A 27,871-nucleotide genomic window follows, 5' to 3' on the forward strand; every position below is an offset into this window, starting at 1 on the left:
CTGTGAGTTTATTTATACATGATAAGGAATAGTATGTGCATCATATCGATGCATGTGTATGCTAATCTAATGTTTATTTACATGCCTTTGTTGGAGCAGTGACAGCTGCTTGTTCAGCATAAGTTATTATGCTACATTATTATTATAATTTACATCTTGTTTGGTTATTATATTAGTTATGTATTTAGCTATGTCAGTTATGTATTTATGCTGTAGAGTGTTTGTATAGCTTTGGGTGACAAAGTGATATGCCGGAGCGATTGTGTCATAGTTAGCGAACAATTTTTGTAATCTTGGCTGCATATCTTTATATAATTTATTATGTTTATTCATTTGGCCAAAGTTGCAGTTATGTTTGTTGTATGCAAAGATGAACCCTTGATGACCTGCATTATTGCAATCAAACTGTCCACTTGACTATGCTGGAAATATTGTGATTCTTTAGGTCACCCGTATGAACTCTAATCTGAAGTGTTTGGACAGGATGCTTACAGCACACAACAGTGCAACTGGTTTGTTAGAAGACAGATGCTTCACAAACGTTATGTTGTGCGGCTGTGCCTCTTTAAATCTGTGTCTCCCCTCTTCATGCCACAGGTTTGCAGAACAAAATCAGCAGCGCTAAATGAACTCCCACTGAGTTAAATGGAAGCTGTTTAACTGTGCAGAACTAAATTGAGCCCAGTAGGTGTTAATTTAGCCCTGGCAAGTTCACCTGCCTTTCCCCCGGCCTTTTCATTACAAGCAAGTGAACGGATGCAGTATTTCTTCCATTTTCCTGTCGCTCTGCTGTTGTTCTTTCTCCTCTCCTCCCTTCTTCCTCCGACGCACTAACTGCAGATGGCTGGAGGCATCTCACGCTCACCCCCCCACACCCCCACCCACCAAATGCTATAAAAAAAGCACAAGTCGATCAGGTCCTTTCCTGCTGACCCGGGAGCATTTTGTGCATTTCCTCTCCCACTGGTTCTAGTAGCAGTTGGCCGACGAAGCTGCCTTTGGATCAGTGCTGAAGTGCATCTCCTCTCTTAACAGTGTGATAACCTTCCCCAACACTGCAATCTAAAAGAAAGATTCACTGCATGCTCCTCGCTCTCACCACATTTCATTTCAGAGGCTTTTAAGCTCACTTTGAATGCTTTTCCTCATTTTCAATGCGAGTTCTTCACTGAAGCTGCAACTTATCCGGGTGCATTAAGGACTGCCAGACATCGTCTGCATTAATAACCTCAATGGGCTTTTACCATCCAAATGATCTTTCACAATATACGCTTTGTGACAGTAAGCGGTTATTATTCCACGCTGCCAGAAGAGAGCAAAATTGCAACGAATTGCAGTGTGCTTTCATGGTCGATGTGCCTTATTAGAAGGTATGCCAAGAGCTGAAATATTGACTGCTGAGCTAACAGATCTATATTTAATATGGTGTTTATTTACCAATTACTCTCACTCACCTGGTCTCTGGCTCCTAATACACACACACACACACACACACACATTACTATCCTTGTGATAATCTTCCATTGACATAATTATTAATAAAGCCATTTAATGCTGTTCTACACCTAACTCTAAGCATAATAATAATAAAAAAAATCCCCAGTGTTTAAATAAAACACTGCAGTTTTTCCTCATGAAGACACGCCAAACACCCATACAAGGTCTAAACAGATGTCAGATATTCCTATCCTTGTAGGGACATTTGGTGGCCATCATGATATAAAAATATACCCCCCACACACCACACACCCACACACCACACACCCACACACACCCACATGTAGATAAACAAGGGCTCAGTAAAGTAGACCAGTAAAGTAGTGGTTTTCAGTTCCACTCTTGATGTTTCCTGCACATGATCTAGCACACATATTTCAAGCCTGTCTTTTGAAAGGCTTGATCATGAGATGATGAAGCAGGTGTCACCAAACCATGCAGTATGACTGTGGATTTCAGGAAAGAAAAATCAGGGCCTGTTAATGTGCTCACTGTACTTCTTAGTGTGTGACTCATTCCTCAGTTGTATAACATGTACCACCTGTGGCTGGTGAAAAGCATGGCGGGATTTTCAGCCTCCTCGCTGCAGGGTTCAGTGTAAGCCTACAGCTCTCTGCTGCCACCCAGCGCTCATGCTCCCTTCACATTGTCTCATCACCCTGCAAACTGCACGAGGACTGCAAACGCCTTAGTAACGGAATAAATGCGTGTGCACGTGGTCATTTTCATGCACAGAGCGAATGATCTGCATATTTAGCGCAAGGCTTCATCACTGGGTTATGAGTCGCACAATCTGCTTTAATAAACTGCGCTATGAACTAATGACACTTCATGCACGTCTAGGATGAAAGTGATGAATAGTCACCGTGCTATCCGGCTGTCGCGGGTGTGCAGCGTCACGCGGTGATGACGTCATCGCCGGCATCGCCCTTCAGCCCACGCTGCTGCTGCTGCTGGCAGTGCACGCGCATGCAGAGGCACTGAGCTGGAGTGCAACACAACTGCAGAGTGAGGATTTTTTTTTTTTTTTTTTTTTTTTGAGCAAACAAAATCAATTCCCAAGCAGCTTAATAATGTGATGGTTAGTTGAATTGATTAGTTGGTTCCTGTGTGTAAAATGAGGGAAACCCAGTGGGATAGCAAAAGCTGGACAAGAGCACACTAAGTGGTGACACCCCCCAATTATATACAGGGCAAAACTGCATTTACAGAATATTGATGTAAGTGAATACGAATACATTATTCAGAATGGACACACAATCTGTTCCAAACAGATTCAAATACAGATACGAATAGGAAAGATTTTTTAGAAGGCTGAAATGTTCACATAGTGGCATATGGTGGAGACCAGGACTAAGATCCCACTGGACACAACAAAAAAGTTACATGAGAGAGAGGTTTTTACTTTCATGCAGGCATCATAAAGTGGTTAAATGTGAAGCTTGCGGAACAAAGAACGGCCATGTTCATTAACACAAATGTGCAGCGCTGCGTTGATGCATTTACAGCGTTCAGTCATTCATCCTTAGTAACTGCCTGTTCAGGGCTGCGGTGATATAAATTAGACTATATGTTTGTTGATCTTTTTGTTGATAGGCTCCCAAGTGGCACAAGAAAAAAGCGCTCACCCTGTCGTTCAGAGATCGCCGGTTTAAATCCAGCTAATTCTACAGTTAGTATGCCAAGAGAGGGATGGCATACTCTCTCTCCCCTGTCAATCAGAATGACACTAGCCAATGGTCAGCGCCTGTGAGCTCACATATGCAGAAGAGGGTAGACAGCACTTTCCTTTGAGTGTGTTACACTGCCCTTTGAATAAGCGAGTGGCCCTGTGAGCAGCAGTAAAATGCAGTTGGCTGGCTTCACATGTTTCAAAGGAAGCATGTGCAAGCTTTCACCCTCCCCAGTTGGTAGTTGTCATACGGTAGGGGAGAGCTGGCTTGTGGTTGGGAAAAGGCAAGTGATCAAATAGGGGAGATAGTGGGGAATATCATAGGCGGTTACAAAGAAAAATAGTAACCCCATGAGAAGGATTACAGAGCAGTCCCATGCACATCACTATTTAAGACTAATTATGACTTGAGTGATGTAGCTGAGGTTGAAGAACCAGAATTTAGACACCTTTAGTCCACTCCCACTTTAAGTTGAAATCTGAATACAGGTAAAGATGTGGATATTCGGAGCAGATATACATGCTATATATGTATGGAGAATACATATACAGATACAGATAGATAGTGGCATTGCTACACCTTTATTACAGAACATCGGATTTGCTCTTGCTGAATGAGTGGCCACATAATGACATTACTGCACTGGCTTAATAGTTGCTCTATAGTTTCTAATACTCAGAGACCCAGGAACATATAAAATGGGCTAATAGAACAGCCCTTAAGATTGCATCAGGTATTCCCCTAAGGGGGGAAAAACTAGGGCAAGTCAACCAGGATTTTTTTTAAAGCAGTAATGAAACAGAGCCTCAGTGCAATCATGCACAGCAAATTTTTAATGCTGAATTAACACCTACACCTTTGCTTTGTGTTTGAAATTTGTAATTAGGACTTATACTCACCAATGTATTTGTAAACAGGATATGGAAACTCATTTAGATTATACCCCATTCCTGAGTTTGGTGTTCAGTGTTGTGTCATGTTTTCAAAGTGCCAGAAATCCAGAACGATGCCACTGTAAGTAGGCAGACAGATGGTACATTTTCCAAATTCTCAATTTTAACAAAATCTAACAAAAATCAAAAATTCTCAACACACAAAATTTCTGACAAAAGTTCTAAGCACTAGAAAACAACAGTAAGTTGAACATAACTATGTAGTTCAATAACGTTTATGTCATGTCTGTGTCTACTCTCATCTCAAACTCCCAGAATCCTCGGTGAGCCACATAACAGCCTCCTGCGTTTCCTTTACTCCTGTGAGAGAATGACTCCCAAGTATTCTGTGTCCATGATGAAATCATTACCTGAACCCCAAAGTCCCTGCTTGTTATGCTGAATATGCTGAAGTCTTCAGCAAGACCAATGCTTGTACACTCCCTCTACACAGGCCATATGACTGTTCCATAGACCTACTGTCCAACACAACCCCACCTAGATTCAGAATCTATCCTCTTTTGGCTGCCAAAACCAAGGCCATGGAGGAATTCATCACTGAGGCCATCTAGCAGGGGTATATCTTTCCATCTGCCTTGGCTAGGTTCTTCACAGGCCATGTATTCATTACAAAGCACTAAGCTAGGCCACTGTCATGTTCCGTTATCTGCTGCCCTCAGTCCTCTGAACACTGAAACAGCTTTGTAACACCCAAAACTCAGTCTCTCTGAATTCTGTGTAATTCTGTATGAATTGGTCAATGCCTCTGTCATTATCCAGGCATCCATAAATGACATTCTACATCATTTCCTATATTGATAATGTTCTTCCATGGAAGTCCACCTTAGTCATGTCACTTGGATCTCAATCCCATGCTCCACAGACCAGAGACAGGCCACAAAAAATGCACAAAATCTTTTGAGAGGTTCTGTCATATTTGTGTCTGCTCACATCTCAAACCCCTAGAATCCTTAGCAAGCCACATCACAGCCAACATAGAAGGGTACACCAAACTCCATATCTCAGCCCATGTACTACAAGCCATGTCACCTGAGCAGTCACCTGATCCTTTTCACTCACAGTGTCATTACTGATAATGTATGCCTGGCTCCCATTTACAAACTCCCTGAAACAACCTTGAGACATTTTGCAAAATCTCGCTCAAGAAATCTTGCCTGTGTGATTCCAAGCATTACTCACATTCTTTCAACCATAGCTTGTTGAATTTTTTGAGTACTTCTTACTCAAAGACAATTTGTCTAGTATTGAATGATTTTGAATTTGCCCTTGTTTGCAATGACTGACTTGTGATTTACAATAAACACCCTGCAGTTGAATCCAGCTCTGGGACTCATACTTGACAATTTACAGTTTGTTTAAACAGCTGAAGAACATGAAGAAAGCTTAATTAATGTTATAAAGACTAAAGATTATTTGGTTATCCATCTTGTGCGAAATTATTCAGGAACTACTATGACTTATTCAGTAACTACATTGAAACTAATAGGAAAGGTATGTAGTTATGAGAATGACAAATGTAAGTCTGGACTGACCAAATGGCTCCTGGGAATTTATCCCAGTATAGTTTATCAGAGAATATGAAGGCAGAAATGAGCACCCCTGTTTTAGATAAACAGCAGAAACACAGGCTACCATGTGTATGACCAAATACAACAAATATATAGTCTATATACTGCATGTAACAAACAAAGTCCATGATTTTTAAATAGGTCAAAGTTTTGGACCTTTAATAAATACATTATTGCCATTTGGATATTACATTTTTACATTTTTACTTGTCATGGGACAAGTTATTATCATAAACATTTTACAGTTGCCTGCTTATTATGTCAAATCAATTAGCTGTATAAACAGGCACTTTTCACCCACAATCCACAATCAGATGATTTATACAGAAGAATAATTCTGCCATTGAGATGCTGGTTACCATGAGAACATGCCTGCTGAGACACTCAGCCTTTGAATGACTAGTGATTCATTTTGAAGCCATGGGGACGTTTTGGAAAACACTAGGGAGGCCTATGAAATGCATGTAAACATAAATACAATGGATTTTTTTTTTTAAATTGAAAGCTATTTTAAATAGCTTTGTTTGTTACATGCAGTATATAGACTATATATATGTTGTATTTGGTCATACACATGGTAGCCTATGTTTCTGCGGTTTATCTAAAACAGGGGTGCTCATTTCTGCCTTCATATTCTCCGATAAACTATACTGGGATAAATTGTCATTCTCATAACTATATACCTTTCCAATTAGTTTCAGTGTAGTTACTGAATGATATTTGCAGTCTTAGAAATTAGAAAGATTGCAAGTACTGTATTGTGTATTGATCCAACATTTATGAGATAATGTAATCGATGTTTTGGTGAACTCATAACAATAGCCAACTATAACCAGCTTTCATGCACTGCTATGTCACAAGTTAATTACATGGACTTTTATGAGATCACAAACACAGGCCAGTTCTCTCTCACTCTCCATCACCCCCTCTTGTAAGCAGGAGAAAGACAGTATTGAGCCAATAAGCAGCACCTCATGACCATAGATTTTGGTGGAGCAGGACAACTTTATTAACGACATAGCCTCAAACAAAATGAAATCGAGAGGCTATCACACTTGACTTATGCTACAGGCTACTATCTAGTGAATCTTTAGCATAACCTTGTGATATGTAGTTGAGAATCATCAACATACAGTCAGCCATCACCTAGCAGCTTGTTTTGAGTGGTTATAGATGTAACTTTGTGCAACTGTGTTCAGTACAGCTGCTTTTCCTGTTGCCATTAAGCAAGGTTTTAGCAAGATTTTTTTGCCTTACTCATGGTTGAGATACATACAGAAGTAAAACAATCATTTAAGTAAACTACAAATCCTGCAGTATAGAACTGTAGTACAGGATTTGTACAGAAAAGCTGTAGATTTTACAACTACCGTGGGGTCCAAAAGTCTGAGACTACATTCTGATGCATAAAATCTGGGGTATTTTTTCCATTTGAATTGGAAATAAACAGCAGGTTTTTGAATTTTGGGGTATTTAAAACAAAGAAAGTAAATGTTCGATATCTCGAATATTTCAGGATTCTGCACTATTTGTAGGTTGCTATTTAAATGTAAGCAAATTTGTGATATTGACCATGTTAACTGCTGTGCACAAAAGGTCAGGTTTTCCTTGAGTCTCATCTATTCCATGCTGTTGATCTAACGTGAATAATGGGAGACATACCAAATCCTAAGAAATTTTCAAATTCATGTAAATATTCTATAAAATTTAACTCTTCACTCATGTTATTGCTGATAATATCATTAGTAATTAAACATTTTGTATTAAAGCATTTTCTTTACTGGTCTCAGACTTTTGGACCCCACTGTATGTATTGAAGAAAATGTCAGCATTTCATGAAGGGTGTTTCCAGTCTGCCACACACATACAAGACAGTTCAGGTAATGAAACATTATATATATCAAACTGCAGGAGTAGCACTAGGGTCTGGTTATCGTGCACATAAACACCTGTGCTTCTGATCTGATGAAAATTTAAAAAATGAGGAGCTGCATATAATAAAAGTATCATATGTGGTAGACCAGGAGAAGCCACTGGGTCTAGCAAACTGCCATCTTGCATGGCTGCAATGATCTAGGAATCTATGGAGGTAGGCAGTAACATACTATATTTTCTTACGTAGGTTTTTAAATAAGGCGTACCTGTCAGACTACTTTTTATGTAGGTTCAACAAGACCAGTGTAGGGGTCGTATAGAGTAAAATAGGAAGCCATTTTTAATTTGTCCTGTCTTTTGGAGGGATACAAACACAAGCGTGAAGATGGCAGATTACTGTGAGTAAATAAATGAAGTAAATGTGAAGAAAAAGAAAGTGGACTTCTAGCCCAGGCATGTGTTTTAGGGATGTGGCTTTGGAGGATGGGCTGAAGGATGCGCTGCGTTTCCTTGTATTTTAAATTTCAAAATAGCCTCAGCTAACTTAATGTAATAAATCATTGGCTACACCTTTAGGATGCTGGCAGGAATAGCCCCAAGGGAAATGTGAAGGTAGTTTATAAATAAAAAAAAAAGGAATCTGATACATTCTGTATTTTAGCTACTCTCTTAGCTACTCTGTGCATCAAAATGAGTTGAATTTTGGATTGAGCCCTGCTGGGTTCACAGAGTAAGTGAACAATCACATTATGAACTCATTACATTTTCTACAAGCCATATTTTGCTCTACAAAAGCATGACCCTACTCTAGATGAAAGGTTTGGCATGAAGCTGCTGGTCATTCTGCAGTTGGACTGAAGGCTTTAAGAGCAGCAAAATCGAGAATGAAAAGGAACCTTTCATTGTTGCACTGGCCAGTGGATTTAAAACCATCACACACACACACACACACACACACATGCACACAGCTGTTCTTATCATTGTTAACACTGACAATGAAACCTTTAAGTCCTGAGATGCCAAACTGACAGAAAACAACTTTCTCATTTTTTTCCCATTTCCCATCCCTCCTGTCATCACTCACCTTTTCTGGTCCTTATATTTTCACATAGCTATTATCCATCTCTCTCAACATCACTTGTTCCACAAATACACCAGATCTATTTTTACCCTCTATGGCCCTGTTGTCGCCCACGGATGGCTAATATGATATGACGTGCTCCTGTCAGTTGGAGGACCTTCGTGCTAAAGCAGCATGGCCATGTCGCACTCTTCAGCAAGAACTAATAGAAACCCCTCAAGGCTTTCTCTGCCATACCAAGGCTCCTGCTGAGCATACAATATATCCTACTGAGTCTGGAAGAAGCAGCCTTGCCCATACCCGGAAACTCAGCACATCATACACGAGAAAACAGAGCCTAGAGGTCCACTCGTAACTAATACGACAAGGTTGGGTTAAATATGTAATATGTAATAGCTTCCTCAGGAGGACCATTTTCATGCTTTTTTTTAACACACACTTATGTGAACTCAAATTGATAAGTAAAAATGAATCAACACACACATACTGTATAAAACTTTCTAGCACATCACTGTTGAATGCTCAGTGTGTTGAATAATTTTCCATAACAGCACTGCTTGGGCAGTAGTTCCAGCTGCAGGGTTTATATTAATGCACTCGTTGTAATACGCTATTGTTTCTATAGCAACAAATTTAACAGGGACTTGAATGTCAGCTGCTTCACATTATCAGATAATACAATTTGTGTAGGTTTTCTGTCAGGAGATTTATTTACTTATCTTTTTTGGAAGGAGTCTCCAGTGTCAGTGCTTTGCAACAGCCAGAGGTGAAGTTTTAATTTAAGTAAAGTTTTAATGTAAGTTTTAATTTAAGTGTTCATGTTGTGGTTTTTCAGTAACAAGCCATTTTTTTTGTCTTAATTTTACTAAAGGAATAAAATACAGGCCGGCGTGGGAACAGTTGCTTATATAAAGTAAATGATAACAGGAACTAACTTGTTTTTCATTTAACTATTGAAAAATAAAAATATGACATTTATTATATTATTTCAATTAGTAAAATAATGGAAATGTTGGCAATTTGCTGTGGTGTAAGAGTAAAAAAATACTTGAGGGCATGTTATTATAGGAAACTAATCATCATCGAGGTGGTATCAGTAACTCAGTTTTGCATTGGCCACATCACACCATACAGTCATCAATTATTTTTCTATAACAGCATGTCCCGAAGTGTTTTATTCATTAATTAATGACTGTTAACAAAGAAGTTGTGTGCTGTTAGCATGCTAGAGTGGGTGATAATACGATACTATATGTTATCAATATTGCAATACATTCTGTCAAAATACACTTTTCCTAAAGTACTATGGATATGGACAGTACTTCTGTAATACTGGCTAACTGAACTGTGACTCACAGCAAAAAGTAACTGACTTTTTCCCTCCTGTTTTTAGGTAAATAGTTTATTTTTTATAAACACTGAATTTTAAAAAATCCACTTTATAAATGTTGCAGTATATTTTTGCTGTTCCTAGCAAAAATGAAGCAACTTGCCACACCAATTTGCATTGTGAATAAAGAAGGGAAGGTGGATTCTAACATCAGATGGCATGGTGATTTGAATATCTGGGGGTTTTTTTAATCAGAAAAATTGGTCTAGTTAGCATAGCTAGCAAGGTTTCTTTTTCATAAATCCCAAATATTGTTAAGTTGCTCAGGAATTGCCTAAAAGCAACTTCATTTCACATGGAGGATAAAAAGTTAATTGCATTCTGACAAGAGGAAGAAACGAGCTAGAAAAACACCTATGAAATGATAATGTCCACGTTGTCATTTCTGAGGGTTATAATGAAAAAAATCTTGGATAAATGACAATCAGGGATTCAGCTCTGATAAGCATTGATTATATCATTGCTACTGACAGTCTCACTATGTGTAAGACAGAAGAAGCTAAAACCATATATAAGTGCCCATATATGAAAAAAAAAATTACACCCTTCAATCTGAGTATGTGTGTGTAACATTTCACAAACTCATTACCATAAATCCCCCTGATAATCAATAACAGTTTAGAGACAGTCATTGTGGGTCCCTACACTGAACTGCTTTCAGCTAATGCTCAGTAATATTGTAAAGACACGAAGCAATGTAGAGAAGCCCAATAGGCCTGGATCATTATACAGTCATATAGTCCTGGACATTAACCAGCATTGTCAAGCAGCTGATTGATATAAATGTAAATATAAATCCTATAAGACAAGTATATCTAACCACACACACACACACACACACACAAGCCTCTGCACAGTTACACACACTTGCTGATGAGAGTTCCTTTGCTGGAATAGAGTCAGCAGGATTTGCCTGTTGAATTTATGGAAGTAAATTTGCTCTCTTGGCTGAACGCACAGTTGCAATGTATTCATCAATGCAGACAATCGGAGAGTTAAACTGACAAGCGCTTAGTTAGTAAGAACACATGATCACACACAACACACAGCCGCTACCTCCTTATCAAATTTAAGCTTTATAGTATTAAGATAGACAAGGAGCTCATATAGGCACATGGGGACAGGAGAATTCTCCATTTCTCAGAGAAAATAGATTTGTATCTATTGTATGAGCTGAGCTCATTTGCTTCCACTTCAGGTGTGATTAAAAAAAATGACAGTGCTAAATGAGAAGTTAAACACTGATAAGTAAGCATCATGTTAAAATTGCTGAAATTAAATTTCAATATTTATTCAAATGGGTCAGTGATTGACACCAGGTTTTAAATGATCATCGATTTAAACCTGACTAAATTATTAAAATACAGTATACAGCAGAAGTGAGTGCACCCCTGTGTAATATCTTTTAAATGTCAAATGATTCAAAATTGTATCATCTTACAGTAATTGCATTACTTTTAATTTGAACAGTAGGGTATTTGCTCTTATGTAAAATTAAAAACTAACAGTTTAGATTTACTATATTTAAAAATACAGGCCCCACAGTAGGAACTCAATGCAACAAAAGTCAGTACACCTTTCTTTACTGAGATTCTTTTATTTTTTTCAATACTTCATATGTCCACCTTTATTTTGATGACAGACTCTATCTTCCTAGGCACAGAGGATACCAGTGTTGCACAAATTTCTGGAGAGATGTTCTGCTTGGCCAGGTCATAGTTTTAGCCAGGTCATAGTTTTCACTTTTTTCTTCTTTAGAACTTGTGTGTGATTTTGGCAGTGTGTTTAGATCATTATCATGCTGGAATATTCCTCTTCTGCCAAGCTTCTGGAGTTTGGGAGTCATGTCAGCCAGGATTTTGGTATATCCACAGGCATTCAAGGTGCAATCTATAAATGTCATCTCCCCAACACCTTTTGCACTTATGCAGCCCTGTATCATCACACTCCCACCCCCGTGCTTCACTGTCAGGACTATGCATTCACCGCGGTAGTCCTGGCCAGGTTCATGCCAAACATGCTGCACCCCATCTAAGCCAAACAAATTTATCTTGATCTCTTCTGACCAAAGAATTTGCTCCCAATATTGATCAGACTTCTTTTCATGTTCTTTAGCAAAGTTTAGTCACAGGAACTCCAGTTTTTATTGGTAACCCCTATGCCATGTCTGAAGCACTTGCCTGTCTAGATTGTGCAAGCAGTGCACTGTCTGTGGCATTATTTTAAGATTAAGATTCAACTTTATTGTCACTGTGCAGAGTATGAGTACAGAGCCAATGAAATGCAGTTTTCACATATACCAGCTTGTTAGGAAGCCAGGGTCAGAGCACAGGGTCAGCCATGATATGGTGCCCCTGGAGCAGATGTGGTTAAGGGCCTTGCTCAAGTGCCCAACAGCAGCAGCTTGACAGGGCTGGGGCTTGAACCCCTGACCTTCTGTACAGTAACCGGGAGCCTTAACTGTTCAGCCACCACTGCCCTTTAGGCATTTTAGGAGGATGGCCACTGATTAGTGGTACTATGGCTCGTTCTATACCTCCTGATTACTGCTGCAACTGTGTTTCGACTGATTTTTAGTTGGTCACCGATCTTCATGTATCCTTTTCCATCTTTGTGAAGACTCACAATCAGATTTTTCAATTCCTTTGGCAATTCTTTTCCATGTAGAGTCATGATGCAGACATGCATATAGAAATAGAACGTAAGTCCAAAGTGAGAAGGTTCTAGTGTTCACAGATCATTTTATAACCATGTTCATGCAATTAGGCTAATTGGATATAACAGGCATGCTCAATTTTGTTACAATTATCACAGGATTTCTATCTTGTGTGTCAGTGATCATAGTTGTATTCACTTCTGTTGCATTGAGTTTCTGCTTTGGGGCCTGTGTTTTCAATATAGTCTTTCTAAAGTACTTGTTCATATTTGTGATTGTTCATAAGAGGAAATACTCTACATGTCAACTTAGAAATAATGCAATTATTGAGAGGTGATCAAATGTTGAATCATTTGACATTTAAATGATATTGCACAGGGGTGTACTTACATCTGTTGTATACTGCATGTACTGCATAAGTACAGTATACAAAATATAGTTCACTATAAAAATGAATTCTAATAAAATCCTAAAATGAATGCATAAAATCATGCAGATACAGGTCAAGAGCTTCAGTTAATGTTCACATCAAACATCAGAATGAGGGAAAAAAGTGATCTCAGTGACTTTGAGCATGACCTGTTTGTTGGTGCCAAAAATGGCTGGTTTGGGTATTTCAGAAACTGCTGATCTTCTGGGTTTTCACACACAACCGTCTCTAGAGTTTAGATAGAATGGTGTGAAAAACAAAAAACGTCCAGTTAGTGGTGGTGGAAATGCTTTGTTAATGAGAGAAGTCAGAGGAGAATGGTCAGAGGAGATTACCTTCAGGCAGATGGTCTACAATAGCAGAAGACCACATTGGGTTCCACTCCTGTCAGCTAAGAACAGTAATCTGAGGCTACACTGCATGCAGGCTCACCAAGACTGGACAGCTAAAGATTAGAATGTCACCTGGTCTTTTTCCAGTCTTCAACTAGAAAAAACTTTAAGGTTTCTAAAGATATAAAGCAGTTCTACAGTAGTCTGTATAAATATTTAATCACTTAATCCACAATATTCTACATGATAAGCAAACCCAGTCCTTTAATAAGGGTTTATAAGCTATAGTGTCTCTGTAAGCAAAATATTGCCACACTTTAGAGCTGCACTCCTGCATTAATGATGTTTTGATGAGAATGTAACTGTATGCATTATTCAAAATACATATAATAAACAGTGGGATTTTTCTTCATTTCTTCTTCAGAGTGGAGAAAATGAAGCAGAGCTCCTCTTAAATTTGGAGTGCTTTAGTACTGTACTGAAATGGATTTACTTTGTTACTGTTCACTGTGGCCTTCATTCACGCACTGAGGTCCACTGAGCATGACGTCAGAGTGACTGAGGGAGTAACAACAGTCTGAGAGAGAAACAAAGCACAGTAAAGGCAGTCTGTCTGTAACCAAGCTTATTTATAGGGATTTTATATATACAGTCAGGTCCGGAAGTATTTGGACAATGACAGAGTTTATGTGATTTTGCCTTTATACACCACCACAATGGATTTGAAATAAAACAATCAAGATGTGATCGAAGTGTAGACTTTCAGCTTTATTTTAAGAGGTTCTACAAAAATATGGCATTTTAGGCAAAGTACTTCCATTTTCAGGGGCTCAAAGGTATTTGGACAGTTGACTGACAAGAAGTTAATTGACCAGGCGCAGACCATTCTCTTGTTACTTCAAGACAAATGAAGCAGATAAAAGGCCTGGAGTTGATATCAGGTATTGAGTTGGCATTTGGCAGCTGTTCGACTGGAGCTACCAATATGAAGTCCAAGGAGATCTCAATGCAAGTGAAGGAGGCCAGCATTGGGCTGAAAAAGCAACATAAATCTATAAGAGAGATAGCAAAAACCTTAGGTGTGGCCAAATCTACAGTTGGGTACATTCTTAAAAAGAAAGAAAACACTGGTGAGCTCAACAACATCAAAAGGCCTGGAAGACCATGGAAGACAACTTAAGAGGATGATCGCAGAATCCTTTCCTTGGTGAAGAAAAACCCTTTCACAACATCAACAGAAGTCAAGAATACTCTGGAGAAGGTAGGCGTATCATTGTCAAAATCTACAATCAAGAGACGCCTTCATGAATGTAAATACAGAGGGTTTACAACAAGGTGCAAACCACTGGGAACATTCAAGAACAGGAAAGCCAGATTAGACTTTGCCAGAAAACATCTAAAAAAGCCTCCCATGTTCTGGAATATGATTCTTTGGACTGATGAAACCAAGATTAACTTGTACCAGAATGATAGGAAGAGAAAAGTATGGTGAAAGAAAGGAACAGCTCATGATCCAAAGTATACCACATCATGTGTCATACATGGTGGAGGAAGTGTTATGGCGTGGGCATGTATGGCTGCCAATGGAACGGGCTCGCTGGTGTTTATTGATGATGCGACTGCTGACAGAAGTAGCAAGATGAATTCTGAGGTGTATAGGGCTATACTCTCTGCTCACATTCAGCCAAATGCTACAAAACTGATAGGATGCCGCTTCACAGTACAGGTGGATAATGACTCTAAACATACTGTGAAAGCAACTCAAGACTTTTTGAAGGCAAAGAAATGGAATATTCTTCAATGGCCAAGTCAGTCGCCTGATCTCAACCCAATAGAGCATGCTTTTCACTTACTGAAGACAAGACTGAAGGCAGAAAGACCCACAAACAAGCAGCAACTGAAGGTGGCTGCAGTGAAGGCCTGGCAAAGCATCTCCTGGGAGAAAACTCAGAATTTGGTAATGTCCATGGGCTCCAGCCTTCTGGCAAAGGATTTTCATCCAAGTATTAAAATTATGGTTATATTTACAATTATGTCACTTTGTCCAAATACCTTTGAGCCCCTGAAAATGGAGGTACTTTGTTGAAATGCTGTAATTCCTAAATGGTGAACAATTTCAAAAACAAAATGTGAACAGAGGCTTAAAATGAAGCGACTAGTTGAAAATATTGCAAATCACTTACCTCAAGTAGTGTTGCTGCCTCACAGCTCCAGGGTTGCAGATTCGTTCCTGAGCTTGGATTACTGTGTGTGCAGATTTTCACATGTTCGCTGCATCTTTGGTTTCCTTCCACCTCCCAAAAACATACCAGTAGGTAGATTAGTGACTCTAAATTGCCCCTAGTGTACAAATGGTGGACTGGTGTCCCATCGAGGGTGCGTTCCTGGCTGATGCACACTGTGTTTCCAGGATAGACTTTGGATCCACCGCATTACAGACCAGCATTACTGAAGATGAAAGAAAGAGTTTTACTCACTTACTCACTTTCGGTAACTGCTTCATCCTGGTGAGGGTTATGGTGGATCTGGAGCCAATTCTGGTAACACTGGACACAAGACAAGGAGTTGAATGAATTTTACTTATTATAGGTCTAGGAGCACATTTTAAAAAATTGCACAATGCAGTTTTAAAAAATCTATATCAAATATTCATCATGGAAATTGCCTACTGCAGGTAAAGGCGATTTATTGACTGCACAAAGTGAAGTAGATTTCTATTGACCTCTCATCTGTATACATGTATACAATATAGTGGGATGAAATCACATATCCAGGATCATAGACCATTATCAACCATTATCAACCATCAACCATTATCAAAGTTGTTATATTTATCTTCGAGTTCTTATACTTATTAGCCTGTTTGACCTGTTACTAGAATTGAATGGGTTCAATCCAAACCTTAGTAACTCAAAAACAAGTATATTAGTGGAATATGTTCTATTGGTGGAAATTTAGGAATAAAAAGCCTAATTGCTCAAATAAATTGGCAAAATATTACTGTGAACATTTCCATAGTGATCCTGTTATTTGAGTAGTTGAAATAGGATCATAAAATAAATCTGTATTGAAGAGTCCATGGAATTTGTGCACAGTTAAAGGGGTCCGTGGCTGCAAAAAGTGTGACAATCTCTGCAATCGACAACACAGAGTGTCTGTTCAGTGGAGTATACAAAGCAAGTGTGCAAAACCACAGTGCAAGTAAAAATTACAAAATACAGGGCATGTCATACAGACTACATAAAAGAGCAGCCTTTATTTATATATTTTACAATTCGCAAGCACAAGGTGTGTTATGTGCATGTATGCATGTATTTTTTATTTGTATTCACATCCAATATATGCTCCTGCAGCCCTCATTGCCATGTGCGTGTGTATGTGAGTGCAGCTTTAGTGTTGTATAATTGTGGAGTCATGTGCCTATTTGAATGTGCGGTATAGGAGGTGATGTAATAGGTTTACCCACAGTGCCATTCGGTGAAGATGAATGGAGGAGTGTGAGCGAGGGCGATTGGCGAGAGCTTCATCAATGAACTGGCACTCAGGCTCATTGTCATTCTGATCAGGTTGTGTGATTCATAACAGCAGCCACCAGGGAGAAAGCAATAAAACAGCATTCCTGTAGACAGCTCAATGCGATGTCTCGCTGTCCCTGTCTTCCTCTACCTCTCCTTTCTCTCTCTCCCTCTCACTCTCTCATCTTTCTTTCTCTCTCGCACAATTTTTTCTCTTTCTCCCTCCCTGCCTTATCCACTCATTCTTTGTCTTTCTTCCTCCATTCATGCCTCTCTCCCTCTTCAACCTTCAATCTTTCTATCTGCATTTTCTCCCACTTACTTTCTCCTTCCATGTCTCTCCAACACTCTCCCACTATCTCGTTGTCCTCCACGTCTCTTCCAACCTCCCTCTTTCTCTCTCCATGTCTTTCACCTTCTCTTTTACCCCCCATGTGTCTCCCAGTACCTACAAAATCTCAACTCTTTAAGTGAGTTCATCAGTATTCTAATCAGTCATAACTTAGGAATAAGTAATAACTCCTGTGATTTCTCCTTATGTGGAATTTCACACTTTGCATCATTTAAGGAAACTCATGAGACTGCCAGTTAAGATGGAAATCTATACACCTTTGTATGTACATATACATTCATTCAACTGACGTGATCATTTTATCCTAGTGAGGGTCCCCTTTCGTGGAAATATTAGGTAAGAAGTGGGAATACACCGTGGATGGGACACCAGTTCATTACAAGTCATCACACACACACTTTAAAGTCACCAATCTAGCTACTGGCACGGTTTTGGGAGGTTGGCGGTAACCGGAGAACCCTGTACAGACACAGGAATAACATGTGAAACTCCACACAGACAGTAAGCCAAGCTCAGGATTGAACCTGGAGCCCCGAAGCTGTGAGACATCAACGCTCCCTGCTGTGCCTTAAGGTACATAACTGGAGCGCTAATTGGATCCACCTTTCGATGCAAAAGATACAGACTAAAAGTACAAAAGGTGACAAATCAGCTGCATCACACACAATACACAGTTTACTTATGTATAATGAGACTAGAGTAGCAGTGAGTGAACTACAGTACACCCACGGGGGATATGTGAGAGATTTCAGAACAGAGTGTGAGGAGCACACACACACACACACACACGCGCGCGCGCGCACCTGCCTCTTCCTCACTTCTCACCAAGGACAATTCAGTTCTCATATGGACACATTACGCTAGAGCAAAGCTGTTGCGTAATAAAACAAGCGGAAGTGGAGTCACCGAGACACAAACAGACGGGGAAAGAGAAAATGAAAGGCGGAATGCCAGCTAGCTCTCTGCTGCTGAGGACATGGCGCACTATAGCAGGATGGACAAGTCATTTATGAAATGCCACAGGAAGTGTAGACATCTGGGATTGAGACAAGCATCAGTGAGCCATTACTGAAATGTAAGGCACAACATGTGGAGGTGTTAAAACACATCTCAGAGAGGGCACCTTGGCACTGTGTGTGTGTGTGATCTGGGTATATTATTATATATAATAATAATTTTATTATTATTATTATTATTATAGATAATAATGATAGATGTGGACAGTACGCTATACTGAGTTTTTTTTTTTTTTTTTTAAAGATCGTGGCCAAGCGCAAAGGCTTTGACTCATTTTATTATTAATATTATGTCTGCCTCTGATTCACAAACTCGATCATGACTGTAGTGAAGCCGCTTGACGTCAAAGCGGGAGAATCGTGGGCGTGGCGTGCGGAGGGGGCGGGGCCATATCAAAGCCAGGCAGCGCCGCGGCTCAGCTTCATGCTTTGATAGCAATGCTGACTGAGGAGCGGCTGCTGCGCCTCTGCCCAGGTTTCCGCCTGACAAGTTGCACGATTGCACTCGATTACCCAGAACAGTATGGAAAGATCAGGATAAGGACCTGATGATTTTCTTTTCCCCCCAGCTCTCCTCTGTCCTGTGTCCTCTACCTCCGTCTGTGTGTCGTGTGAGGAGCGCGGGCTGAGAGGGAAACACTGCAGCTTCATGGCACTAAGGTACGATGGTTGTGATGGTTCGTCTTTGCGTGCTTTTCACTGGCGTTATTAAGGAACAACTGCGCCTGAATGACTCTCCTTTATCCCATTTAAGCTGTACTGCCGGAGGCTTGACCTCCCGACAGTCCTTGCCAGCCTCTTTTACTGGAGATCGGAGAGATTTTTGTGTTTAGATCAACACCACGCGGGTCAGTGGGAATAAAATTTATGAATGAAGCGAGTTCTGTGGTGCGCGCAGTTGGAGATTGTGGAGGCGCAATGCACGACTCCTGCACAGGAGACCCGGTTTATTTTTAGACGATTTCTAAAAATAGAACCCAAGTGAACGGTGCATATTTGAAAGACCTGCTCAAGGTCCTGACGCACATTTCAGACAAATGAGCACGACAAAACCATTTTGACCTCTAAATGATGTCATTTCCATACTGTGTGAATACGACGTGTTTGCGTGGGAAGGGTGGAGGTCGCTTTGTGTACCACTGATGGGTCATGATGGGATGATTTACCAAATTATTGATTCTTTTAGTTAATTATAGCACATAAAGATGCTGCAAATACTAACTGTAGTTCTAGGCTTTCTATCTCTGCTAGCAGGAGAGCATTATTTTGGTCATATTTGGAGGTTGTCCTAAACAGGTCATTCTGATATGTTCTCCCTTTTTTTCTCTCATTTTCTCTATCCACCGCACCTCTCTCTCTCTCTCTCTCTCTCTCTCTACCTTTCTTTTTCTCTCTCAGCTATGATTCACTCTCTTGCAGCAGCAATGAGCAACCAACTTCAAAACACCTCCTCTCTGAACACAGTCGGCGTGTGGAATTTCCAGGACGCACGCAACTCGTCACCTGTGCACACTGCAGACCTGCAGCCGCTTACCGTTAGCCCTTGGGACATTGCGCTGTGTGTGACTGGGACACTCATTTCCTGCGAGAATGCGATTGTGATCGCCATCCTGTTCTACACGCCCACCTTGCGGGCGCCCATGTTCGTCCTGATAGGGAGCCTCGCTTTGGCGGACCTGCTTGCAGGCCTCGGCTTGATTCTAAACTTTATCTTCATCTACATGTTCAACACAGAGTTTGTGACGCTGGTGTCAGTCGGGCTGCTCATTGCTGCGTTCTCTGCCTCTGTACTCAACATCCTGGCTATCACCGTGGACCGCTACCTGTCTCTGTACAACGCACTGACCTACAACACGGAACGCACAGTGACTTTCACCTACGTGATGGTGGTGTTCATCTGGCTGGTGTGCATCACGCTTGGTCTGCTGCCTGTGCTCGGTTGGAACTGTCTCCAGGATGAGGCTCACTGCAGCATTTGTCGCCCGGTCACCAAGAACAATGCCGTGGTCCTTGCAGTGACTTTCCTGCTCGTGTTCGCGCTCATGATGCAGCTGTACCTGCAGATCTGTAAGATTGCCTTCCGTCATGCGCAGCAGATTGCCGTGCAGCACCAGTTCATGGCTATTTCCACCACTAAAGGGGTCTCTACACTTTCTGCCATTCTGTGCACTTTCGCCGCATGCTGGATGCCCTTCGCCATGTATTCAATTGTGGCAGATTCTAGCTACCCAATGATCTACACATATGCCACAGTACTGCCAGCGACATGTAACTCGGTCATAAACCCAATCATTTACGCCTTCAGAAACCCAGACATTCAGAAATCCCTGTGGCTAGCCTGCTGCGGATGTGTCCCAGCCAATTTCTCCCAACGGCCAAGGACATCAAGTGACGTATAGGTCAGATAACATATGATTATATGAGCTTTCACTTTCATAGTTGGTGATGGAATTTGTCCACCCCCCCCAACAACCACCAAAACAAAAAAAAAGAACAAGAAAAACACAGAAAACAAAAAGTACATATTTGATCATGCTATATGGTTACTGAGGTAAAATATCTCAAAGCTCTTTACTACTTGTGGGGATCAGTGTCTACTGTAGTATAAAGCAATGTTTTTGGTGCGGTGAATTTCATCATATCTAGCCAACAGGCAACAAATGTGCACAATACTAATAGAAAAGCAGAATAGCTAAGGTTCAATGAAAAGACAAATCCTTTGTATCGTAAATCAAAGGCCTAAATTCTGGCAACCTAAACATACACACACCTAGCCATATATATCAATCAAAAATGGTGCAAAGGAAATTAGTCTGCTTCTGAATGTCTTTCTTTATTAGTTGACATCAGAGCTGGTCACTGTGCCTTCAAATGGCCTTCATATATAGAATAGCTTCATGGAGACATGAAAGGCTCTAGAAATGAAAGAAACTGGCATTTGACCAACTTTGCAACTGTCTTGACAAAAATTTAATATTTGCCTGTTAACCTTGGTTGTCGGTCTAGAATCCATGGAAATGTCTTGGTATGATATAGTATAAACATACTGCCATAGATGCAGTACATTTATGTGCACTGCCTTCAGCACCATGGACAGCAGCCAGTGCACTGACCAGGCCATTCCTGAAGCCCCACGTTCCTTTATAACGTAGGAATGACGTTAGGAAAACAAAAAAAGCTCACTGAGCAAAATCCACAGGCACTTTGCAATCTCTCTTTAGTCCAGTTTATTTTATAACTTTATTAGGTACAGATAAAGACAGGGCAGGTTGAGCTACATCCTCAAGGTTTCTCAGGATAGTTAATGGTTCTTTAAGTCCAACTTACACTTTTACATTTACACTTTACTCATTCGGCTGATGCTTTTATCTAAAGTATCTTAAAATAAGGCCAGGATACAACTGAGCAGTTGAGGGTTAAGGGTCTTGCTCAAGAACCCAACAATGGCAGCTCAGTAGTGCTGGGATTGGAACTCACAACCAGCCGATCAGTAGCCCGAAGCCTTAACCACTGAGCCATGATGTCCCTGATGTAGAACCCTGTCTGAAAAGGGAAAGTGTATGCTGCAGTGTTTTACATGACAGTCTGAGGAACACTTAAAGTTTCTAGACTTAATCTATTTTCCAAGAGTGCAGAGCATGATACTGAATAAAATGTTTAACTGCAAATTGGATAAACCCTAGTAGATACCGTCAGAGTAGAATTAATAAGCTACTTCATTCAGCTCAATATTATTTCTAGAATTGGAATTGAAAAGTGGTCTTAAATTAGATTAGACAAAACCATGCAAAGACCTTCTCTTGTTCCCCAGTCTAATCCAAACTGACACAAAAGTCACAAGTATTATAATGAACAAAGTTATTGGATTTCTGTTCAACTGTAAGAAGCTACACACACTAAAACCTGCCCTGTCTTTTTAACCTAAACATTTTATAGTAATTGGCTTCTGCTTATGAGTTTAAAATTATGCCTTGAATTTGACACCCAGATTACATTCTGCACTTACAGTGTAACACCAGACACCAGGTGTAGATCGTCAACAAATGAGACAACTTTCCTATGAAACCATGGAAACTCTGATATGCACAAAACATGAACATAATGTAGATATAAATATATTAATAGCTTATATCCGTATCAGGTAACTGGGGCAGCAGGCACTGGACTGAATGTTCTTGAATTGAGGTTAATGAAAATGGACCATGTGCTGTCGTTCAAAACTGCGGCTGTGTCTTAAATCCACCCGTAATTGCATATGTAGTAGACTAACTGGAGATTCAGCCATTTAAAATGGTGTCCCATGTAAAAAAAAAATAAAAAATCTAGGGCGCTGGAACATTCGTCCCCTCAAGCGTCACATGCCCTTCAAAATATATGGGACTAACAGCTGCGCTAACCAATCCCAGATTACACTACTGAAAATAAGAAAAAAAAAATTAAGATGGTGGTGGAGTCACAAACCGTTCTAAGAGTCATTCATATGTATAAATTATTAATAGAACATACACATTTGTATTGTGCATTTTAACTTTTGATGTTTTTTTTTCAAATAGTGATGTGTACACTTTGTTGTCAACCAATTGCATGGAAATAGGTGTAACAACATTTCATTCTGGAAAGACTGGGGGGGAAAAAAGCCGTAATCCTTTCCCTTGTCTAAAATGTATGATCTTGTTCTGGGCCTTATTTCATTATTAACTGCAATAATCTATCAATGTGCGCTGTCCATTGATAATGCTAATCTCAAGGAGGCCATCGACAGAGCTAATTCAACATAGAACTGACAATGAACAGAGCTCATTTAACCTTGAGCAGAGCTAATTTAACCTTGAACTGAACTTACCTAGAGCTAATTTAACCTTGAACTGAACTTACCTAGAGCTAATTTAACCTTGAACTGAACTTACCTAGAGCTAATTTAACCTTGAACTGAACTTACCTAGAGCTAATTTAACCTTGACACTTGAACACGCCAAATAGGTCAGAGAACAAGTTCTGCTCGTAAAATCAGAAAGTTTAGGGGTCTGAAGTTTGGTGGAGGCCCTGAACACACACACACACACACACACACACACACACACACACACACACACACACACTGACTAACCTCAGCCACATTAGTGACCTACACTTTATCTGATGGACTTTATTTTGGAGCTGTCCTACAGTCTGAACACTCAGAAAAGATGCTCCATTTGATTTTTTTTTAAAGTGTGTGTATGAGAGCTAGAAAAAGAGCTAATTGTGTGTTTATATCACTCACTTGTATCTTGAGAGGGCATCAGTGGCCAATCACGTGTGCCCGCTTCAAATCTTAATGTTTTGATGCCAGTCTGTATTGTTAGGTATCATATTTCCACAGAACTATACTCAATGGCACGCCATAGATTCCGTTTCTTCAGGGGCACTAGGGTTATTTTTCATATGCAATGCTGTATAGATACATTCTATTTTTATACACATCAGGGCATGTGTTTTACAACATGGTGGTGTCAATGTGTGTGTGTGTGTGTATATGTATATAATATCCGTATTCTTGTAAGTGGTTTCTTAAAAAACAAGCAAAATGAGTGTTGCTGATGCAAAAAGTGCCATAATTTTAGTAGTGTCTTACTTACTTACTTATTGATTTCATGTTATTGTGAGAAAAGAAGACAAACAAGGATTATAATTTCTATCATCACCTCAGTTAGAGACTATGTAGAACTTAACATAATGGAGAAGCTTCACCAGTATTGTAGTAATTTGTAAATATACAGTGGGGTCCAAACGTCTGAAACCACATTGAAAGTCTGGGATTTTTTTTTTTATTTAAAATTGGAAATAAACAGATTTTAGACTTTTGAAATATTTAAAAAAAAAAACCAAGAAAGTAAATGTTCAATATCTTGAATAGTTAATATTCAAGATTCTGCACTATTTCTAGGTCCCTATTTAAATGTAAGCAAATGTGTGATATTTACAATGTTAACTGCTTCGTACAAAAGGTCAGATTTTCCTCATGCCTAATCTTCTACTGAAGCATGTGTTCAGACAACACTCCGAAGGATTTGATCTAAAATGGATCATAAGGTTTTGCACAAACTTGTGGAGTCCATGCCAGCTCGAGTGCACACTGTCATTAAAGCAACAAGCAACAATACCAAATACTAAGAAACTCTGAAATTCATGTAAAAAAATTCATTTGAAAGATTCTACTTTTCACTCAAGTTGTTAAGTTTTCAAGATGAAAATTGTTGTATTAGATTAGTAAAGAATGCAAAATAGAAGCATTTTCACTAGTTCTCTCAGACTTTTGGACCTCACTGTATGTGGTACAAACTTCAATTTCCTGGTAATTCTTTTCTTCTTAATACCTAGAACTATCATGCATTTAAAATTCTCTTGCAATTTGGTACACTCTTAGAAAAAAGAGTTCTTGAAAGGTTAATTGGGATCTACATAGAGCCAGTAAACATCCCACACAGACCAGGAAACTAACTTTTGGGTTGTAGAGATATTAGAGATATTGGCAATTTAATCATTTTTTGGTCAAATTGCCTCTAACTGTTAAAGTAAGATTCTTGGCCATGTTGAGTGATGAAAACTACCAAACTCTGTAGTAACAGGTAGACGTCAGGCCAATTATCCCTTTATAAGAATGTAAGTCTTAATATATGACCCAAGATTTTAAAGACTTGCTCAACTCACTCAACTGTGATCATCTTCCTTCAGATTCCCATCAATCCCGATTCATTTATCAGTGCAGTACCAAATTTCAGAATTTTACACTTAAACTGCAAAATTGTCATCATTTTAATTAATTTCTATAATGGATGGTTTGTTAACTCTGTGACAGTCACTGTATTTGGAACCATTAATGTTTTCTCATTAGTAGTGGGTGGTCCCATGTATCCGCATTCTGATTTAATAGATCAAGACACCCTCGGGAAACTGGGAATAGCCTTTGTGCATGGTTTGGCCGCCTTCTTTCCACATGGTGTCCTACTGGCTCCATCTCTCACTCTGGAGTGTCCTCTCTGAGTCAGACAGTGGACAGATGGATGTCCACCTCCTGCCACCTGCTCAGCACTGACCTGTCTAATCACTGCTAGATAGCATTACAATCTCACAAGGAGGTGTAAATTTGAGGCACTACAGTCTATCCTAAAGACGGAGGGGGGCAGGGAAAGAAATAGCAAGAGTTTTGTATGCCTCAGACTTGTGGTTTGTGGTCCGCCTGGATGACGCTGCTGCCTGCATTTCCAAACAGGAAGAGAGGACGTTTGAATGACAGCGCCCAACCACACGGATGCTTTATTACACCTAAATCTGGCCTTCCTAAAAATAGTGTCTAAAAATGTGAGGCGCGAAATGTTAAATTTATCCCAGAGCACTTGAAATCCCTTTTCTGGGCCATTAAGCAGAGCTCATCTTCTTTCTTCAGAGAGTGACATTAGAGGAAGAAGACTTCCAGAAAGAGTGAATCATTAGTCTACTAGAAATAAACATAGATCTAATGTGACTATTACTTCCATAGATACGCACATTAGTCCTGTCAGCGACTGATGTCCATTTATAGCCAGCAACCTTTTCTTTTCACTCTTCCACATGCATGGGGTGAAAATGGAAACCTTGTGAAGGCAAAAATATCAGCACAAATCATGGGTCCATTCTGGATGGAAATTGTATGTCTTACAGGATAAACAAGTGGCCGGTTGTGAACGATCACTGGTTTAAACAATACTGTGATGTAAATGATCAGTAAGTGTCTGTATTATTTTTGTTTGTTTTTCTCTTTGTATTGTGAATTCAAATCTGATGACAAGTATGATGCACTTTATGAGCGGGACATGCTCCACATTGCACTGTACATGTGGAATGTATCCCCGAATGAAAATGATTTATTTTTTAATACTGTACATATATGATGAAGAAAAAAAAGTACATGAAGAAAATACTTTGTGAAATAAAACACAACAACCACCTGCAGGCTCTGTGTTGGATGGCGTCTTGAATGTGAGAGAGGACATGGGTATAGGGATGTGTGTGAGATATACTATTTAGTATGGTAGAGTACAGTTTGAGATATTAGGTACTGATTTTACTGTTGGGTCTTAGGGGTTAGATTTTGGGGTTTAAGGGTTAAATGTTTAAATGAGGCATAGCAATACTTAATCTGAGTAAGGAATAAAACATTTTGGGGGTGTTGTTACAGGATAACAATCAATGAAGGGAAGAGTTACTGTTACCACCCTGAAGTTGATTGTTTTCCTAACACCGCATCCCAAAGTGTGTTATTCCACAGCAATTTGCCAATGATTACAATTTTTAATGTATTAATGAACAACTCTTTGAGCTTTTTAACAATTTAGTTGCATTTAATGTTGTGGAACATCAGTGAAACAAGCCAGTTCCTGTTCACTTTTAACAGCTATAAACAGTCGTTTCCTCACCAGCATCTCTTTTTTCTCTCTCTTGAACTTAATAAGACAAAAAAATGCAGCTTGTCCTGTTACCCAGAAATCAGAAATGCCTCTGTTTTAAGGATTTTCCCATGGTGTTAAACCTCCTGACTGTTACAAAGCCCTGACACTGGAGACTCCTTCCATAAATGTTAAAGAAATGTCTCCTTACAGAAAATGTCATATATATATTTGTCATATATACATTTTTCAGATAGCCTTTAAGAATGCCTTTGACAAAAGAAGAACATGTTGAAATCATGGTTGGATCGGGAAGCTGTCGCAAGGTTGCAATGGAATTTAACAGGAAACATGGCAAGCACATCACACACAACATTGCTGCCAAACTTATTAAAAAATTCAAAAGACTGGATGTGTTGCGGACCAACCAAGAATTGGACGTCCACGAACATCCACTGATGAAGACACAACCGACATGGTGCTGGAGTACATAGTCCCCTATGTATGGGGACTTTTTTGGGACACACTGTATATTTTTCTTTGTTAACCAACATGTTTTTTAATCCATTTATCATTAGACTTAGATTATGTGGTGCATCTGCCAAACAAGTCCAGACAAGAGGTGTTACTACAGAAATGATAATGTAGTAGAGTGAGTGCATTAATATAAACCTGTGATTTGAAGTAGAACTGACAATATTGTCAGAGCTATTATTGTAGGAAGTTAATCAACATCTTCTGACTAATCAGATTTGAGAATTTAACAGCATTGTGACATAAGTTAATAATAAAAGACTGTATGTATGTGTGTGAGAGAGAGAGAGAGCGAGAGAGAGAGAGAGATGTATCCACGCCCGAGCTCAGGTTGATCTTAAAAGGTCCACACATGAATAATTGAAGTGTTCCGGTTTACGTAACCTGCATCGTGGGTAGCAATTCACCAAAACTCCTACGCAACTCCAGCTTCAGTGCTCACGATCTCAGCATCTACCAAATCCACGTCCTGTGTCCAAAATGTGCTTTAACCCCCTGGAGACAGCTCACATTACTGCTTTAACATTTAAACATGTTAAATGCACATTAAAAGTTCCATTGTATAGACACAGTGATTCATTATGTCAGTGATTC

The 27,871-nt window shown here is 39.6% G+C and overlaps 1 protein-coding gene across 1 annotated transcript; it reads left to right on the forward strand.

The window, feature by feature from the left end:
• The first annotated feature begins 18,782 nt into the window (after positions 1-18,782).
• On the forward strand, positions 18,783-26,297 carry gpr185b (G protein-coupled receptor 185 b). Its single transcript, XM_026936200.3, has 2 exons — positions 18,783-18,998; positions 19,737-26,297. Exon 2 carries the CDS (start codon positions 19,739-19,741, stop codon positions 20,735-20,737), a length of 999 nt encoding a protein of 332 aa, XP_026792001.1. The 5' UTR covers positions 18,783-18,998; positions 19,737-19,738; the 3' UTR covers positions 20,738-26,297.
• Positions 26,298-27,871: the final 1,574 nt, after the last annotated feature.

This window comes from Pangasianodon hypophthalmus, chromosome 4 (genome assembly GCF_027358585.1).
Source record: "Pangasianodon hypophthalmus isolate fPanHyp1 chromosome 4, fPanHyp1.pri, whole genome shotgun sequence".
Taxonomy (NCBI): Eukaryota; Metazoa; Chordata; class Actinopteri; order Siluriformes; family Pangasiidae; genus Pangasianodon; species Pangasianodon hypophthalmus.

Coding starts and splice junctions, on each gene's coding strand:
- gpr185b (XM_026936200.3), top strand. CDS start 19,739: ATGATTCACTCTCTTGCAGCAGCAATGAGCAACCAACTTCAAAACACC.